Source organism: Agelaius phoeniceus, chromosome 36 (assembly GCF_051311805.1).
Source record: "Agelaius phoeniceus isolate bAgePho1 chromosome 36, bAgePho1.hap1, whole genome shotgun sequence".
Classification (NCBI taxonomy): Eukaryota; Metazoa; Chordata; class Aves; order Passeriformes; family Icteridae; genus Agelaius; species Agelaius phoeniceus.
Window position 1 is genome coordinate 788,460 of NC_135300.1, and position 19,397 is coordinate 807,856.

At 49.8% G+C, this 19,397-nt stretch overlaps 2 protein-coding genes across 2 annotated transcripts in view; one reads left to right on the forward strand and one right to left on the reverse strand.

Moving 5' to 3' along the window:
* Window positions 1-202: 202 nt before the first annotated feature.
* GEMIN7 (gem nuclear organelle associated protein 7) lies at window positions 203-2,187 on the reverse strand. The gene is given in 4 exon segments (XM_077193048.1): window positions 203-347; window positions 1,165-1,247; window positions 1,250-1,479; window positions 2,074-2,187. Coding segments are annotated over 3 exon segments (396 nt in total). The 5' UTR covers window positions 1,473-1,479; window positions 2,074-2,187; the 3' UTR covers window positions 203-257.
* PPP1R37 (protein phosphatase 1 regulatory subunit 37) overlaps window positions 1,527-19,397 on the forward strand; it is a 28,664-nt gene continuing 10,793 nt past the window's right edge. Inside the window, 11 exon segments of the mRNA XM_077192875.1 lie at window positions 1,527-1,542; window positions 2,002-2,799; window positions 2,802-2,845; window positions 7,416-7,514; window positions 8,132-8,176; window positions 9,430-9,531; window positions 11,170-11,289; window positions 15,415-15,565; window positions 17,340-17,495; window positions 18,978-19,013; window positions 19,016-19,089. Coding sequence (XP_077048990.1) covers window positions 1,527-1,542; window positions 2,002-2,799; window positions 2,802-2,845; window positions 7,416-7,514; window positions 8,132-8,176; window positions 9,430-9,531; window positions 11,170-11,289; window positions 15,415-15,565; window positions 17,340-17,495; window positions 18,978-19,013; window positions 19,016-19,089 — 1,641 coding nt within the window.

Below are 19,397 nucleotides of genomic sequence, written 5' to 3' on the forward strand. Positions count from 1 at the left end.
GGAAAAGCCAAGGGGAAAATGGGAAAAAAGGATTAAAAGTGGGAAAAGACAGAAAAAAAGGAAGAATGAAAGAAAAAACAGGGAAAAGGAGGGAAAAGGCAGAAAAAATCAGGAAAAATTGGGAAAAATCGGGAAAAATCAGGAAAAAGTGGGAAAAGGCTGGGGAAAGGGAAAATTTTAGGAAAAAGGCAGAACAAGGATGTGGAAAAGCAGGAAAATGGATTTATTCCCTTGGGCCGATTGCAGGAATTCCGGGGTTATTCCAGAGGGAAGGAAAATTCCAGAACATCCCCAGAGCGCAGCAGGGCCGAGGCCTGAACTCCCAGAGGGGTCCGCAGAGAATCCACCTGGAAAATGGGGGAAAATCAGGGAAAATCAGGGAAAATCCAAAGGAAAATGGGGAAAATCAGGGAAAATCCAGAGAAAAATGGGGAAAAATCAGGGAAAATCCAAAGGAAAATTGGGAAAAGTCAGGGGAAATCCAGAGAAAAATGGGAAAAAATCAGGGAAAATCCAGGAAAAGGGCAGAAAATGGGGGAAATCAGGGAAAATCCAGAGAAAAATGGGGAAAAGTCAGGGAAAATCCCGAGGAAAATGGGGAAAATCAGGGAAATCCAGAGAAAAATGGAGAAAAATCAGGGAAAATGGGAAACTTCCAGAAAAAAAGGCAGAAAAAATGGGGGAAATCAGGGAAAATGGGAAATTCCAGAGAAAATGGGGAAAATCAGGGAAAATCCAGAGGAAAATGGGGAAAATCAGGGAAAATCCAGAGAAAAATTGGGAAAAATCAGGGAAAATGGGAAACTTCCAGAGAAAAAGGCAGGAAAAATGAGGAAATTCCAGAGAAAAAGGCAGAAAATGGGGGAAAATCAGGGAAAATGGGGAAATTCCAGAGAAAAGGGCAGAAAACGGGGAAATTCCAGAGAAAAAGGCAGAAAATTGGGGAAAATCAGGGAAAATCCAGAGGAAAATGGGGAAAAATCGGGGAAAAATCAGGGGAAAGTGGAAAATTACAGAGAAAAAGATGGAAAAGGCGGCGGGGGGGGGGGGGGGGGGGACAAGAGAAAAAAGGGGGAAAAAAAGGGGAATAAGGCAGGAAAAAAAAGGGAAAATGTGGAAAAAGGGCTGGAAAAAAGGGTGGAAAAGGCAGAAATCGGGGCTGACCTGGAAGGCCCGGACTGGACATCGGCGGGCCCCGAAGTCGGCGAGGACCCGGAGCCCGTTCCAGAGGCAGAACCGGCTCCGCTTCCCCGGGCCCGGCCCAGGAGCCGCAGGAACCGAGCCCGGAGCGCGGCCCGGGCGCCCTGGACAGCGGCGAGGTCCCGGGAACGGTCCCGGGAATGGTCCCGGGAATGGTCCCGGGAATGGTCCCGGTGCTGGTCCCGGTGCCGGTCGAAGCCGCGGCTGCCGGAGCTGTCGGGGCCCCGCGGCAGCCGCAGGATCCCCACGGGAACCGGGATGGGATCGGCCATGGAGCGGCTGGGAAACGGGAAATGAGGGAAAATGGGGGGAAAAAAGGGAGAAAAATGGGAAAAAGGGAGGGTGAGGATTCCAAGGGAGGTCCCGGTCCCGTGTGCGATTCCCGGTCCCGGTCCCGATCCCATTTGGGTCTCCCGAGTGGAATTCCCTGTCCCGATCCCCGTCTCGTGTGGGATTCCCGGTCCCAATCCCGGTCCGTACCCGTGTGGGATTCCCGGTCCCGTACTCGTGTGGGATTCCCGGTCCCGGTCCCGGTCCCGTTCCCGGCCCGGTTCCGGTCCTGTACCCGTGTGGGATTCCCGGTCCCGGTCCCGTTCCAGCCCCGGCCCCGGTCCCGTACCCGTGTAGGGATTCCCGGTCCCAATCCCGGTCCCGGTCCCGTTCCCGGCCCCGGTTCCGGTCCTGTACCCGTGTGGGATTCCCGGTTCCAGTCCCGGTCCCGGTCCCGTTCCCAGCCCCGGTTCCGGTCCTGTACCCGTATAGGGATTCCCGGTCCCAATCCCGGTCCCGGTCCCGTTCCAGCCCCGGTTCCGGTCCCGTTCCCGTGTGAGATTCCCGGTCCCAATCCGGTCCCGTTCCCAATCCGTCCTGTACCCGTGTGGGATTCCCGGTCCCAGTCCGTTCTCAGCCCCGGTTCCGGTCCCGCTCCGCTCCCCACGCGGGTCCCCGGCCCAGCGCTGCCGCCGCTCCGCCGATTCGCCACGGGCACCCCCGAGACCTCCGCACCCCCGCTGCCACCGGAGCCCCCTCACCGCTCTCATCCCCTCTCCCCTCTCTCCCAAATTCCCCCAAATTCCCCAAATTTCCCCAAATCCCCCAAATTCCCGCTCCGTGCCGAATCTGCCCGCTCCTCACCCCGCCGCAGATTCGCCGCTGCAGATTCGCCCACGAGCGCCGGCCGGGGCGCTCCACCTCCTCCTCCCGTTATCTCCGTTCTTTCCCCGCCATCTCCTCCCTCGTCCCGTTCCCCTCCCTTTCCGCCCCTCGGTGATTTTTTCCGGAGCTCTGATCTCGGCGGGTTCTCCCCTCACGGCCGTGGCGAAAGTGCGGCCGTTGCGGCCGTGGCGCGGGGCCGTTGCGGCGGCGGCGGCTCCGCTCGGTGCCGCTGCCGGTGCCGCTGCCGCTGCCGGGGCCTCCCTCGCTGCGGGGCGGCCCCCGAGGCCGCGGGCGATGCCCCCCGGGCGGCCCTGAAGCACCGAGAGCTCCGCCATGGACGAGGCCGAGCCCGCGGCGGGGGACGCGGCCCCGGCGCCGCCGAGGCCTCGCCGGGGGACGGGCGGGGGAGGCCCGGGGCCAAGCGGGTCACGTTCCCCTCGGACGAGGAATCGTGTCCGGGGCTGTGGAGCCCAAGGACCCCTGGAGACACGTGAGGGGACAGGAGGGACTGGGAAGGGACAGCGGGGACCGTGAGGGAACCGTGAGGGGATAGCGGGGACTGTGAGGGGACAGCGGGGAACGTGAGGGGACAGCGGGGACCGTGAGGGGACTGAGGGCACCGGGGACCGTGAGGGGACAGCGGGGACCGTGAGGGGACTGAGGGGACCGGGAAGGGACAGCGGGACCGTGAGGGGATAGCGGGGACTGTGAGGGGATACCGGGGACCGTGAGGGGACAGCGGGGAACGTGAGGGAACCGTGAGGGGACAGCGGGGACTGTGAGGGGATACCGGGGACCGTGAGGGGACAGCGGGGACCGTGAGGGGGACTGAGGGCACCGGGGACCGTGAGGGGACAGCGGGGACCGTGAGGGGACAGCGGGGACCGTGAGGGAACCGTGAAGGGACAGCGGGGACTGTGAGGGGATAGCGGGGACCGTGGGGGGGGACAGCGGGGACCGTGAGGGAACCGTGAGGGGACAGCGGGGGAACGTGAGGGGACCGTGAGGGGATAGCGGGGACTGTGAGGGGATACCGGGGACCGTGAGGGGACAGCGGGAACCGTGAGGGGACTGAGGGCACCGGGGACCGTGAGGGAACCGTGAGGGGACAGCGGGGACTGTGAGGGGACCCTGAGGGGGCACCGGGAACCGTGAGGGGACCGTGAAGGGACACCGGAAACCGTGAGGGGACAGCGGGGCTTGGGAAGCGGCCTGGGAACAGTCCCCAGAATGGGCCAAAAAGCCTGAAAAGAGCCCGAAAATTGTCCCAAACAATACCCCCCAGACCGGCTTGAAAACAGAGCCAGTAATACCACAAAAACCGGCTTGAAAACAGTCCCAATAATACCCCCAAAATGGCTTGAAAACAGTCCAAATAATACCCCAAAATGGCTTGAAAACAATCCCAATAATACTCCCAAATCCAGCCTGAATAATACCCCAAACCACCCCAAAATCAGCCTGAATAATACCCCAAAACCCAGCCTGAATAATACCCAAAACTACCCCAAAACCTGCCTGAAATCAGCCCAAAACTCATATTAACAGATTGAATAATACCTGAATAATGGGCCTGAATAATACCCCAAACCACCCCAAAACCAGCCTGAAAACAGCCCAAAAATGACCTGAATAATACCCCAAAATCACCCCAAAACCTGCCCTGAAAACAGCCTGAAAATGACCCAAATAATACCCAAAAACCACCCCAAAAACTGCCTGAAAACAGCCTCAAAATTCCACAAATCACCCCAAAAACCAGCCTGAAAATGCTCCTCAAATACCCCAAAAACTGGCGTGAAAACAGCCCCAAAATCCCCCTGAATCACCCCAAAAATCAGCTGGAAAATGGCCCCAAAACAGCCTGAAAAATAACCCCAGAACCAATCAGAACACATCCAGAAAACAGCCCCAAAATCAGCCCTAAAATGCTCCCAAACTACTCCAAAATTGCCATAAAAATACCCCAAAAATGCCATAAAAATACCCCAAAACCAGCCTGAAAATGCCCCCAAATTATCTTCAAATTGTCTTTAAAATGTCCCAAAAATACCCCAAAAATACCCTAAAAATGCCCCAAACCACCTCAAAAATGCCTGAAAATCAGGATTTTTTAGATCCCAACAGGAATTTTGGGATCCTGACAGAATTTTTTGGATCCCAACAGGAATTTTGGGAGTTTTTCCCACTTTTTCCCCTCCTGGTGCTGCCCCCCTGCAGCTCCAGCTCAGGTTTCCTGCTATGGATCCTCATGAATTATTCCTGATTCCATTTCATGAATTATTCCTGATTCCATCAATTATTCCTGATTCCATCAATTATTCCTGATTTCCTTGGGATCCATTTCAGGGTCCAATTCCAGCGTTTTTCCCCCCAAAACCCTCCTGGATTTCTGGATCCCAAAATCCCAACTCCAGAGGGGGGTGGCAAAAATCCAGAAAAAGGAAAAATCTCTTTTATTCCTCCCTAATCCCTTTTCCCATTCCCCCTTTTCCCCCATTTTTCCACCTTTTCCCTTTTCCCCCTTTTTTTCACCTCTTTTCTCCTTCCTTTCCCCACCCTTTTTTCCCTATTTCTCCATCCCTTTTCCACCCTTTTCCCCTCATTTTCCCTCATTTTCCTTCCCCTTCTTCATTTCCTTCTTTCCCCCCTCATTTCCCACCCTTTCCCCCCTCCTTTTCCCACCTTTCCCCCTTTTTCCACCTTTCCCTCCCCTCATTTTCCAGCTATTTTCCCTTTCCCCCTTTCAGCCTTTTCCCTCATTTTTGCACCATTTTCCCCCATTTCTCCCCCCTTTCCATTTTCCCCCATTTCCATCTTCCCCCCCCATTCCCCTCCCCCTTTTCCCCCCTCATTTTGCACCATTTTCCCCCATTTCTCCCTATTTTTTCCCCCCCTTTTTCCCCCATTCCCCCATTTTCCCCCCATTTCCCTCTTTCCCCCCCATTTTCCCCCATTTCCCCCTTTTCCCCCTTTCCCCTCCATTTCCCCATTCCCCCCATTTTCCCCATTTCCCCCTTCCCCCCATTCCCCCATTTCCCCTCCTTCCCCCATTCCCCCCATTTTTCCCCCATTTCCCCCATTTCCCCTTTCCCCATTTCCCTTTCCCCCCTTTTCCCCCCTTTTCCCCCTTTTCCCCCTTTCTCCCCCACTTTCCCCCCTTTTCCCCCTTTCCCCCCATTTTCCCCTTTCTCCCCATTTCCCCCCATTTCCGCCATTTCCCCCCTTTCCCCCACCTTTCTCCCCATTTCCCCATTCCTCCATTTCCCATTCCCCATTTCCCCCCCCATTTTCCCCATTTCCCCCTTTCCCCCATTTCCCCATTTCCCCTCTATTCCCCCATTTTCCCCATTTTCCCCCTTTCCCCATTTCCCCCTTTCCCCTCTTTTCCCCATTTCCCCATTCCCCCATTTCCCCCATTTTCCTCCTTTCCCCATTTCCCCATTTCTTCCCCATTTCCCCATTTCCCCCATTTTCCCCCCATTTCCCCACTTTCTCCCATTTCCCCATTCCCCCGTTTTCCCCTCTTCCCCCCCTTTCCCCCCATTTCCCCCTTTCCCCATTTTTTCCCCCATTTCGCCCCTGATTTCCCCTTATTTTCCCCTAATTTTTCCCCCATCTTTCCCCATTTCCCCTTTTCCCCCATTTTCCCTATGTTTTCCCCCCGTCTTTCCTCCTGATTTTCCCTGTTTTTCCCCCTGATTTCCCCCCCGTTTTCCCCTGATTTCCCCCCGTTTTCCCCCTGATTTTCCCCTGTTTTCCCCATATTTCCCCCCTGATTTCCCCCCCATTTTTCCCCCCTTTCCCCCTTCCCCCCTTTTCCCCATTTCCCCCCATTTTCCCCCTTTCCCCCCATTTCCCCCATTTCCCCATTCCCCCGTTTTCCCCTCTTCCCCCCCTTTCCCCCCATTTCCCCCTTTCCCCATTTCCCCCCCCATTTTTCCCCCCTTTCCCCCTTTCCCCCCTTTCCCCCTTTTCCCCTTTCTCCCCCATTTTCTTCCCCATTTCCCCTTTTCCCCCATTCCCCCCATTTCCCCTTTCCCCCATTTCCCCATTTTCCCCCATTTTCCCCCTTTTCCCCATTTCCCCTTTTCCCCCCCTTTCCCCCCCTTTCCCCATTTCCCCCATTTCCCACTTTCCCCCACCTTTCTCCCCATTTCCCCCATTTTCCCCAATTTTCCCCATTTCCCCTATTCCCCACCTTTCTATCCATTTCCCCCATTCCCCCATTTTCCCCCCATTCCCCCATTCCCCATTCCCCATTTTCCCCCCCTTTCCCCCATTTTCCCCCCTTTCCCCCCACTTTCCCCCTTTCCCCCTTTTCCCCCCTTTCTCCCCCATTTCCCCATTTCCCCCTTTTCCCCCATTTTCCCCCATTTTCCCCCCATTCCCCATTTCCCATTCCCCCCATTTCCCCCCTTTCCCCCTTTCCCCCATTCCCCATTTTCCCCCATTCCCCCTTTTCCCCATTTCCTCCCATTTCCCCCCCTTTTCCCCATTCCCCCTTTCCCCCATTCCCCCATTTTTCCCCCATTTTCCCTCCTTTCCCATTTCCCCCTTTTTCCCATTTTCCCCCTTTCCCCAATTTTCCCCCTTTCCCCATTTCCCCATTTCCCCCTTTCCCCATTTTTCCCCATTTCGCCCCTGATTTCCCCATTATTTCCCCCTAATTTTTCCCCATCTTTCCCCGTTTCCCCCTAACTTTTCCCTGTTTTCCCTATGTTTTCCCCCCGTCTTTCCTCCTGATTTTTCCCTGTTTTTCCCCCTGATTTCCCCCGTTTTCCCCTGATTTCCCCCCCGTTTTCCCCCTGATTTTCCCCCTGTTTTCCCCATATTTCCCCCCTGATTTCCCCCCCATTTTTCCCCCCTTTCCCCCTTCCCCCATTTCCCCTTTTCCCCTTTCTCCCCCATTTTCTTCCCCATTTCCCCATTTCCCCCATTCCCCCCTTTCCCCCCATTCCCCCATTTCCCCCATTTCCCCCCTTTCCCCCATTTTCCCCCCATTTTCCCCCCCCATTTTCCCCATTTTTCCCATTTTTCCCTGTATTTCTCCCGTTCCAGCCCACAATGTGACGGTTGATGAGATCGTGGCCGCCTATCGCCAGGCCTGCCTCAAGCTCAACTGCCGCCAGAGCCCCAAGCTGCTCAAGCAGATCCAGGTCACTCCCAAAATCCCCTTTTTACCCCAAAATATCCCCTTTTTACCCCCAAAATATCCCCTTTTTCCCCCAAAAAATCCCTTTTTTCCCTCCTCAAAAATCCCTTTTTTCCACCAAAATCCCCCTTTTTCCCCCAAAAAATCCCTTTTTTTCCCCGTAAAAAATCCCCATTTTTCCCCGTAAAAAATCCTTTTTTTCCCCCAAAAAAATATCCCCTTTTGCCCCCAAAAATCCCCTTTCCCCCCCCCCAAAAATCCCCTTTTTTACCCTCAAAAAAATCCCCTTTTTTGCCCCCAAAAAATCACCTTCCCCCCAAAAAAAATCCCATTTCCCCCCCAAAAATCCCCTTTTTTCCCCCCAAAAAATCCCTTTTCTCCCCCAAAAATCCCCTTTTTTCCCCCAAAAAAATCCCCTTTTTTCACCCCCAAAAATCCCCTTTTTTCCCCAAAAAATCCCATTTTTTTCCCTTTGTTTTTCCCCCAAAAATCCATTTTTTCCTTTGTTTTCCCCAAAAAATCCCATTTTCCCCTGTGTTTTCCCCCACAATTCCCATTTTCCTGTGTTTGACCAAACCCATCCCTTTTTCCCCCCAATTCCCATTTTTTGGTGTTTTGCAGGAATTCAAGGATTTGGCTCCCAGGATCGACTGCTTGGATCTCAAGGTGAGGCCACTTCAGCCCAGCCTTTTTCCAGAGGGGAATTTCCCAGGAATTTTGGGAATTTCTCAGGAATTTTTGGGAATTTCCCAGGAATTTTCCCAGGGATTTCCCATGGAATTTCCCAGGAATTTTCCCATGGATTTCCCCAGAATTTCCCAGATTTTCCCATGAATTTCCCCATAATTTTACCATGATTTTCCCATTATTTCCATGAATTCCCCATCAATTTTCACATGGATTTTTCCATGAATTTTCCCTGAATTTTCCCATGAATTTCCCATGTTTCCCATGAATTTCCCAGGATTTTCCCATGGAATTTCGCATGAATTTCCCCATGAATTCACCATGGATTTCCCATGGATTTCCATGAATATCCCCATGAATTCACATGGATTTCCCATGGATTTTCCCATGGATTTTCCCATGGATTCCCCATGAATTTCCCATGAATTTCCCCATGAATTCCCAGGATTTTCCCATCAATTTCCCCATGAATTCCCCATGAATTTCCCAGGATTTTTCCCATGAATTTCCCCATGAATTCCCCATGAATTTCCCAGGATTTTTCCCATGAATTTCCCCATGAATTCCCCATGTATTCCCCATGAATTTCCCCACGAATTCCCCATGAATTCCCAGGATTTTCCCATGAATTTTCCCAGGATTTTCCCAGGATTTTTGCATGAATTTCCCAGGATTTCTCCCATGAATTCCCCATGAATTCCCAGAATTCCCAAGATTTTTCCATGGATTTTCCATGGATTTTCCAGGAGAGAAGCTGGATTACCGCTCGGGACTTTCTGGGGATTTTCCCAGGATTTCCCAGGAATTTCCCATGAATTTCCCTGGAATTTTCCCAGGATTTCCCATTGAATTTTCCAGGATTTTTCCCATCAATTTCCCCATGAATTCCATGAATTCCCCATCAATTTTCCATGAATTCCCCATGAATTCCCCATGAATTCCCCATGGATTTCCCAGGATTTTTCCCATGAATTCCCCACGAATTCCCCATGAATTCCCCATGAATTCCCAGGATTTTCCCATCAATTTCCCCATGAATTCCCAAGATTTTTCCATGATTTTTCCATGGATTTTCCAGGAGAGAAGCTGGATTACCGCTCGGGACTTTCTGGGGATTTTCCCATGGATTTCCCAGGAATTTCCCCATGGAATTTTCCCATGAATTCCCCATGAATTCCCAGGATTTTCCATCAATTTCCCCATGAATTCCCAAGATTTTTCCATGGATTTCAGGAGAGAAGCTGGATTACCGCTCCTGCGAGGCCATGGAGGAGATTTTCAAGCGGCTCCAGTTCAAACTGCTCGACCTGGAGCAAACCAGCCTGGACGAGGACGTGAGTGAATGCGGGGGGATTTTTGGGAATTTTTAGGGGGAATTTTTGGGATTTTTTAGGAGAAATTTTGGGGAATTTTTGGGATTTTGGGGGGAATTTTTTGGGATTTTTTGGGGGAATTTTTTGGGATTTTTTTGGGATTTTTTGGGGGATTTTTTTGGAATTTTTTGCAGAATTTTTGGGATTTTTTTTGATAATTTTCAGGAAATGTTGGGAATTTTTGGGGAAATTTTATGAGAGTTTTTTGGGAATACTTTGGGATTTTTTGGGGATTTTTTGGGGAATTTTTTTTGAATTTTGGGGGGATTTTTTGGAGACTTTTTGGAAATTTTTTTCTTAATTTTGGGGGCAATTTTGGGAATTTTTTGGGGAATTTTGGGGACTTTTTGGGGGGAATTTTTGGGGATTTTTTTGCGGGATTTGTTTGGGATTTTTTGTGGAATTTTTTTGGGAATTTTCAGGAATTCCGGCCCAGCTCCATCCCAGATTTTTAGTGTTTTTGGGATTTTCCTGCTCTTATTTTCCTCTGCCTCTTTTCCTTTGGCTGCTTCCTGCAAAGCTCCAAGTTTTCCAGGATTTTTCTGGGATTTTTCAGGGATTTTTCAGGGATTTTCCCAGAATTTTTCCGGGGTCTTTGCAGAGTTTTCCCAGGTTTTTTTCCAGGGTTTCCCTGGGGTTTTTCCTGGGATTTTTCCATGATTTTTTCAGTGATTTCCCTGTGATTTCCCCATGACTTTTCCATCATTTTCCCTGACTTTTCCCATGATTTTTCCCTGACTTTTCCCATCACTTTTCCCTGACTTTCCCCTGTTTTTCCCCTGTTTTTTCCCATGTGTTTCCCCTGTTTTCCCCATGAGTTTCCCCATGGTTTTCCCCTGTTTTTCCCCATGATTTCCCCCTGATTTTCCCCCATTTCCCCCCCTGTTTTCCCCCATTTTCCCCCTGATTTCCCCCCTCTTTTCCCCCCTCTTTTCCCCCATATTTCCCCCAATTTTCCCCATATTTCCCCCATATTTCCCCCATATTTCCCCCATATTTTCCCCATATTTCCCCCAATTTTCCCCATATTTTCCCCATATTTCCCCCATATTTTCCCCCAATTTTCCCCCAATTTTCCCCATATTTTTCCCCATATTTCCCCCCCATATTTCCCCCCCATATTTCCCCCATATTTCCCCCATATTTTCCCCCCAATTTCCCCCAATTTTCCCCCAATTTTCCCCATATTTTCCCCATGATTTTCCCCTGTTTTTCCCCCCTGATTTCCCCCTGATTTTCCCCATGTTTTCCCCTGATTTTCCCTCACTTTTCCCATCACTTTTCCCCCCGTTTTTCCCCATGTCTTCCTCTGACTTTTCTTTGTTTTTCCCCGTTTTTCCCCCCGTTTTTGCCCCAATTTCCCCCAATTTCCCCATATTTCCCCCATCATTCCCCCATCATTCCCTCATCATTCCCCCATATTTCCCCCATATTTCCCCCATATTTTCCCCCATATTTTCCCTCCGTTTTCCCCCCATATTTCCCCATATTTCCCCCATATTTCCCCCATATTTCCCCCATATTTTCCCCATATTTTCCTCCATATTTCCCCCATATTTTCCCCCATATTTCCCCCATATTCCCCCCCCTGTTTCCCAGGGAGCCTCGGCGCTGTTTGACATGATCGAGTACTACGAGTCAGCCACGCACCTCAACATCAGCACCAACAAACACCTGGGGGCCCGCGGCTGGCAGGCGGCGGCTCACATGATGAGGAAGGTGAGAATTCCCAAAATTCCCAGAATTCCCAAATTTCCCGAGGCTTTTCCCCCAAAATTCCCGGAATTCCTGAGCTTTTCCCCCAAATTTCCCGGAATTCCTGAGGTTTTTCCCCAAATTTTTGGCGTTCCTGAGGTTTTCCGTACCCAGGGAGGGTGGGTGGCAACAGAGGTGATAATGAAAGGGAGAATTCCCCAAAATTCCTGGGAATTATTCCTGGAATTCCAGAATTCCTGAGTTTTTCCCCCCGAATTCCAAGGAATTTCTGCCATTCCTGAGGGGTTTTTGTGCCTGGGAGGGGCAGGGGTGGCTCAGACTCAGTGAGGAAAGGGAGAATTCCCAAAATTCCTGGGAATTATTCCTGGAATTCCCTGAAATTCCCAAAATTCCTGAGCTTTTCCCCAAATTTCCCGGAATTCCTGAGGTTTTCCCCCAAAATTCCAGAATTCCTGAGCTTTTTCCCCAAATTTTTGGCGTTCCTGAAGGTTTTCCATACCCAGGGAGGGTGGGTGGCAACAGAGGTGATGGGGAAGGGAGAATTCCCAGAATTCCCGAGCTTTTCCCCAAAATTCCCAGAATTCCTGAGCTTTTCCCCAAAATTCCTGAATTTTTTCCCAAAATTCCAGAATTCCTGAGGTTTTCCCCCAAAATTTGTGGCGTTCCTGAGGTTTTCTGTACCCAGGAGGGTGGGTGGCAAGAGAGGTGATGAGGAAGGTGAGGATTCCCAAAATTCCTGGCAGTTATCCCTGGAATTCCCAAAATTCCCAAAATTCCTGAGCTTTTCCCCCAAATTTTTGGCGTTCCTGAGGTTTTCCATACCCAGGGAGGGTGGGTGGCAACAGAGGGGATGGGGAAGGGGAGAATTCCAAAATTCCTGGGAATCCTTCCTGGAATTCCCAAAATTCCTGGGAATTATTCCTGAAATTCCGCAAAATTCCTGGCAATTATCCCTGGAATTCCCCAAAATTCCTGAATTTTCCTCAAAATTCCTGGAATTCCAAGGAATTTCTGCCATTCCTGAGGGGTTTTTTTTGCCTGGGAGGGGCGGGGATGGCTCAGACTCAATGAGGAAAGGGAGAATTCCCAAAATTCCTGGAAATTGTTCCTGAAATTCCCTAAAATTCCCGAGTTTTTTCCCCAAATTCCTGGGATTCCCTGAAATTCCCAAAATTCCTGGGAATTATTCCCAAAATTCCCGAGTTCTTTCCCAAATTCCTGGGAATTATTCCTGAAATTCCCAAAAATTCCTGGGAATTATTCCCAAAATTCCCTAAAATTCCCGAGTTTTTTCCCCAAATTCCTGGGATTCCCTGAAATTCCCGGGAATTATTCCCAAAATTCCCGAGTTTTTTTCCCCAAATTCCTGGGAATTATTCCTGAAATTCCAAAATTCCTGGCAATTATTCCCAAAATTCCCTAAAATTCCCGAGTATTTTCCCCAAATTCCTGGGATTCCCTGAAATTCCCAAAATTCCTGGGAATTATTCCCTAAAATTCCCGAGTTTTTTTCCCCAAATTCCTGGGAATTATTCCTGAAATTCCCAAAAATTCCTGGCAATTATTCCCAAAATTCCCTAAAATTCCCGAGTTTTTTCCCCAAATTCCTGGCAATTCTTCCCAAAATTCCCTAAAATTCCTGAGTTTTTTCCCCAAATTCCTGGCAATTCTTCCCAAAATTCCCTAAAATTCCCGAGTTTTTTCCCAAAATTCCTGGCAATTATTCCCAAAATTCCCAAGTTTTTTCCCCAAATTCCTGGCAATTCTTCCAAAATTCCCTAAAATTCCCGAGTTTTTTCCCCAAATTCCTGGGATTCCCTGAAATTCCCGGGAATTATTCCCAAAATTCCTAAAATTCCCAAAATTCCCGAGTTTTTTTCCCCAAATTCCTGGGAATTATCCCTGAAATTCCCCAAATTCCTGGATTCCCAAGCAAAAGGGTGGAACCAAAGCCTTTCCTGGGCTAATTAGCGCCAACAAAGGGTTAATTACCCAAACAAAGGCCGGGTTGTTGCTCTCCCAATTATCCCAATTATGCAAATGACCCCAATTATGCAAATGACCCCAATTATGCAAGTGACCCCAATTAGCCCAGGGATGATCCCGAATTTCCGGTTCCTTCCCATCCCCCTCACTTCCCTTGGGGCACTCCCAGCAATTCCAGAGGCCTTGGATTGTCTGGAATTCTTGGGGAATTCTTGGGGGATTTTTTGGGAATTTTGGGGGATTTTTTGGGAATTTTAAAGAATTCTTTGGGAATTTTTAAGAATTTTTTGGGGAATTTTTTGGGAATTTTTAAGAATTCTTTAGGAATTTTGAGGAATTTTTGGGGATTTTTTTTGGAATTTTAAAGAACTCTTTGGGAATTTTGGGGATTTTTTCGGGAATTTTTAAGAATTCTTTGGGAATTTTGGGGAATTTTAAAGAATTCTCTGGGAATTTGGGGCAATTTTTTGGGAATTTTAAGAATTCTTTGGGATTTTTTGGGGAATTTTTTGGGAATTTTAAAGAATTCTTTGGGAATTTTGAGGAATTTTTGGGAATTTTAAGAATTTTTTGGGAATTTTTAAGAATTCTTTGGAATTTTGGGGAATTTTTGGGAATTTTAAAGAGTTCTTTGGGAATCTTGGGGAATTTTTTTGGGAATTTTTTGGGAATTTTTTGGGAATTTGGGGCAATTTTTTGGGAATTTTTAAGAATTCTTTGGGATTTTTTTGGAATTTTTTGGGAATTTTAAAGAATTCTTTGGGAATTTTGGGGAATTTTTGGGAATTTTTTGGGAATTTTAAAGAACTCTTTGGGAATTTTGGGGAATTTTTGGGGATTTTTTTTGGAATTTTAAAGAACTCTTTGGGAATTTTGGGGAATTTTTCGGGAATTTTTAAGAATTCTTTGGGAATTTTTTGGGAATTTTTAAGAATTCTTTGGGATTTTTTGGAATTTTTAGGAATTCTTTGGGGATTCTTTGGGTTTGGAATTTTTGGGGAATCTTTAGGGATTCTTTGGGAATGCCTTGGGAATTTTTAGGAATTCTTTGGGAATTTTGGGAAATTTTTTGGGAATTTTTAAGAATTCTTTAGGAATTTGGGGAATTTTTGGGATTTTTTTGGGAATTTTTAGGAATTCTTTGGGGATTCTTTGGGTTTGGAATTTTTGGGGAATCTTTAGGGATTCTTTGGGAATTTTTAGGGATTCTTTGGGAATTCTTTGTTTGGGAATTCTGCTCCCGGATCCGTCCCCAAAATTCCCAAATTCTCCTGGGAATCCTGGGATGTTTTCCCAAATTTCCTGGCTCAGAGTTCCCCAGGGCAGTTGGGATCCCTCTGGATCCGTGTCCCAATCCCAAATCCCAATCCCAAATCCCAGTTTTTCTATCCAAATCCCAATCCCAAATCCCACATTTTTTATTGAAACCCCATTATTTACCCCAGACCAGCTGCCTGCAGTACCTGGGTGGGTTTCAATGACCCCAAATCCCCTATTTGTGACCCCAAATCCCCTATTTGTGATCCCAAATCCCTTTTCCCCCCCCAGACCAGCTGCCTGCTCAAATCCCCTATTTGTGATCCCAAATCCCTTTTCCCCCCCCAGACCAGCTGCCTGCAGTACCTGGATGGGTTTTAATGACCCCAAATCCCCCATTTCTCACCCCTAAATCCCTTTTCCCTCCCCAGACCAGCTGCCTGCAGTACCTGGATGGGTTTCAATGGCCCCAAATCCCCCATTTCTCACCCCCAAATCCCCCATTTCTCACCCCAAATCCCCCATTTCTCACCCCAAATCCCGCATTTCTCACCCCAAATCCCCTATTTGTGATCCTAAATCCCCATTTCCCCCCAGACCAGCTGCCTGCAGTACCTGGGTGGGTTTCAATGACCCCAAATCCCCCATTTCTGACCCCAAATCCCCCATTTCTCACCCCAAATCCCCATTTTCCCCCCCAGACCAGCTGCCTGCAGTACCTGGATGGGTTTCAATGACCCCAAATCCCCTATTTGTGATCCTAAATCCCCATTTCCCCCAGACCAGCTGCCTGCAGTACCTGGGTGGGTTTCAATGACCCCAAATCCCCCATTTCTCACCCCAAATCCCCTATTTGTGATCCTAAATCCCCCATTTTCCCCCCAGACCAGCTGCCTGCAGTACCTGGATGCCCGGAACACGCCCCTGCTGGAGCCCTCGGCGCCGTTGGTGGCGCGCGCTCTGCGCATCAGCAGCAGCCTCGTGGTTCTGCACCTGGAGAACACCTCCCTGTCCGGGAGGCCCCTCATGCTGCTCGGTCAGAGCCCCCACATCCACAAAAATCCCCAAATTCCAGAGGGGATGAAAGGGTTAAAGGGTTTTGGGGTGGGGCAAGGGGCAAGGGAGGGACTGGAACTGCTGGGGGGGATTATTCCCATTTTTCCATCCATTTCCCATCCATTTTCCCCATTTTTCCATTGTTTTTTCCCCATTTTTTCCATCCATTTTCCCATCCATTTTCTGTCCGTTTCCCCACCCATTTCTCCCATTTATTTCCCATTTTTCCCACCCATTTTCCATCCCATTCCCCACCCATTTTCCCTCCATTTTCCCATCCATTTCCATCCATTTCTCCACCCATTTCCCCCCTCATTTTCCATTGATTTTCTGCCATTTCCCCACCCCTTTCTCCCATTTCCCCCCTCATTTTCCTGCTGTTCCTGGTGGTGCTCCCGGTCCTTTCCCTGTCCCCATTCCCATTTCCCTTTCCCATTCCCATTCCCCAGTTATTTCCCTTTTTTTTCCCATTTTTCCCATTTTTTCCCCATTTTAGCCACGGCCCTGAAGATGAACATGACTCTGTGTGAGCTGTACCTGCCTGACACCAACCTCAGTTCCCATTCCCATTGCCCTGCCCATTCCCATTCCCATTCCATTCCCAGTTCCCTGCCCCATTCCCAGTTCATTCCCAGTTCATTCCCAGTTCATTCCCAGTTCATTATTTCCCATTTTTCCCGTTTTTTCCCCGTTTTAGCCACGGCCCTGAAGATGAACGTGACTCTCCATGAGCTGTACCTGCCTGACACCAACCTCAGTTCCCATTCCCATTCCCAGTTCATTCCCATTGCCCTGCCCCATTCCCAGTTCATTCCCAGTTCATTCCAGTTCATTCCCAGTTCATTCCCAGTTGTTTATTTCCCATTTTTTCCCGTTTTTTCCCCATTTTAGCCACAGCCCTGAAGATGAACGTGACTCTCTGTGAGCTGTACCTGCCTGACACCAACCTCAGTTCCCATTCCCAGTTCCCTGCCCCATTCCCATTCCCAGTTCATTCCCATTGCCCTGCCCCATTCCCATTCCCATTCCCAGTTCATTCCCAGTTCATTCCCAGTTCATTCCCAGTTGTTTATTTCCCATTTATTTCCCATTTTTCCCATTTTTTCCCTGTTTTAGCCACGGCCCTGAAGATGAACGTGACTCTGTGTGAGCTGTACCTGCCTGACACCAACCTCAGTTCCCATTCCCGTTCCCATTGCCCTGCCCCATTCCCATTCCCAGTTCATTCCCAGTTCCCTGCCCCATTCCCAGTTCATTCCCAGTTCATTCCCAGTTGTTTATTTCCCATTTTTCCCATTTTTCCCATTTTTTCCCCATTTTAGCCACGGCCCTGAAGATGAACGTGACTCTGCGGGAGCTGTACCTGCCTGACACCAACCTCAGTTCCCATTCCCATTGCCCTGCCCCATTCCCATTCCCAGTTCATTCCCAGTTCATTCCCATTGCCCTGCCCCATTCCCAGTTCATTCCCAGTTCATTCCCAGTTCATTTTTTCCCATTTTTTCCCGTTTTTTCCCCATTTTAGCCACGGCCCTGAAGATGAACGTGACTCTCCATGAGCTGTACCTGCCTGACACCAACCTCAGTTCCCATTCCCATTGCCCTGCCCCATTCCCAGTTCATTCCCATTGCCCTGCCCCATTCCCAGTTCATTCCCAGTTCATTCCCAGTTCATTCCCAGTTCATTCCCAGTTCATTCCCAGTTGTTTATTTCCCATTTTTTCCCATTTTTTCCCATTTTTTCCCCGTTTTAGCCACGGCCCTGAAGATGAACGTGACTCTCCGGGAGCTGTACCTGGCTGACAATAAACTGAACGGGCTGCAGGACTCGGCCCAGCTCGGGAACCTGCTCAAGTTCAACGGCTGCATCCAGATCCTGGACCTGCGCAACAACCACCTCATGGACTCCGGTGGGAAAAACGGGAAAAACGGGAATTCTGGGGTGTGGGAATGGGGTGTGGGAATGGGCAACAACCACCTCATGGATTCCGGTGGGAAATGTGGGAATTCTGGGAAAAATGGGAATTCTGGGGTGTGGGAATGGGGCTGGACCTGGGCAACAACCACCTCATGGATTCCGGTGGGAAATGTGGGAAAAACGGGAAAAATGGGAATTCTGGGGTGTGGGAATGTGGGAATGGGGTTTGGGAAATGGGCAACAACCACCTCATGGATTCTTGTGGGAAAACCGGGAAAAATGGGAATTCTGGGGTGTGGGAATGGGCAGCAACCACCTCATGGATTCCGGTGGGAAAAACGGGAAAAACGGGAATTCTGGGGTGTGGGAATGGGGCTGGACCTGCACAACAACCACTTCATGGACTCGGGTGGGAAATGTGGGAATTCTGGGAATTCTGGGGTGTGGGAATGGGGCTGGACCTGCACAACAACCACCTCATGGACTCGGGTGGGAAAAACGGAAAAACGGGAAAAATGGGAATTCTGGGGTGTGGAATGGGCAACAACCACCTCATGGATTCCGGTGGGAAACGTGGGAAAAACGGGAAAAATGGGAATTCTGGGGTGTGGGAATGGGGTGTGGGAATGGGCAACAACCACCTCATGGACTCCGGTGGAAATGTGGGAATTCTGGGAAAAATGGGAATTCTGTGGTGTGGGAATGGGCAACAACCACCTCATGGATTCCAGTGGGAAACGTGGGAAAAACGGGAAAATGGGAATTCTGGGGTGTGGAATGGGCAACAACCACCTCATGGATTCCGGTGGGAAATGTGGGAAAAACGGGAAAAACAGGGATTCCGGGGTGTGGGAATGGGGTGTGGGAATGGGCAACAACCACCTCATGGACTTGGGTGGGAAATGTGGAATTCTGGGAATAACGGGAATTCTGTGGTGTGGGAATGGGCAACAGCCACCCCATGGATTCGGGTGGGAAAAACGGGAATAATGGGAAAAATGGGAATTCTGGGGTGTGGGAATGGGCAACAGCCACCTCATGGATTCCAGTGGGAATAACGGGAATGGGGCTTGGAATGTGGGAATGGAATTTTGGAATGATCGGAATGGGTTTGGGAATCCATCATTTCTGATTTTCCAGGCCTGGTCTAAGCCCCCATTTCCCGGGATTTCCCAGGGTTTCCCCCTTTTCCAGGCTGGCCTAATCCCAGGTTATCCAGGCCTAACCTAAACCCCCATTTCCCGGGATTCCCGGGGTTTCCCCCTTTTCCAGGCCTGGCCTAAGCCCCCGATTCCCGGGATTCCCGGGGTTTCCCCCTTTTCCAGGCCTGGCCTAATCCAGGATTATCCAGGCCCAGTCTAAGTCCCCGATTCCTGGGATTTCCCCCCTTTCCAGGCCTGGCCTAATCCCAGGATTATCCAGGCCCGGTCTAAGCCCCATTTCCCGGGATTCCCGGGGTTTCCCCCTTTTCCAGGCCTGGCCTACATCTGCGAGGGGCTGCGGGAGCAGCGCCGGGGTTGGTGACGTTGGTGCTGTGGAACAACCAGCTGAGCCACGCCGGCATGGCCTACCTGGGCATGACCCTGGTGAGCATTCCCACAATTCCCAGAATTCCCAGAATTCCCAGAATTTGCGGCATTCCCGGCGTTCCCGGCGTTCCCATTGGGCAAAAACGTTGATTTTTTTCTGGTTTTAATTTGTGGATTTCTGGGGTTTTCTATGGGTTTTCTTTGGTTTCCTTGGGTTTTCCATTGATTTTCCATGGGTTTTCCTTGGGTTTTCCATGGGTTTTCCTTGGGTTTTCCATTGGTTTTTCCATGGGTTTTCCATTGATTTCCATGGGTTTTCCTTGGGTTTTCCATTGATTTTCCGTGGGTTTTCCTTGGGTTTTCCA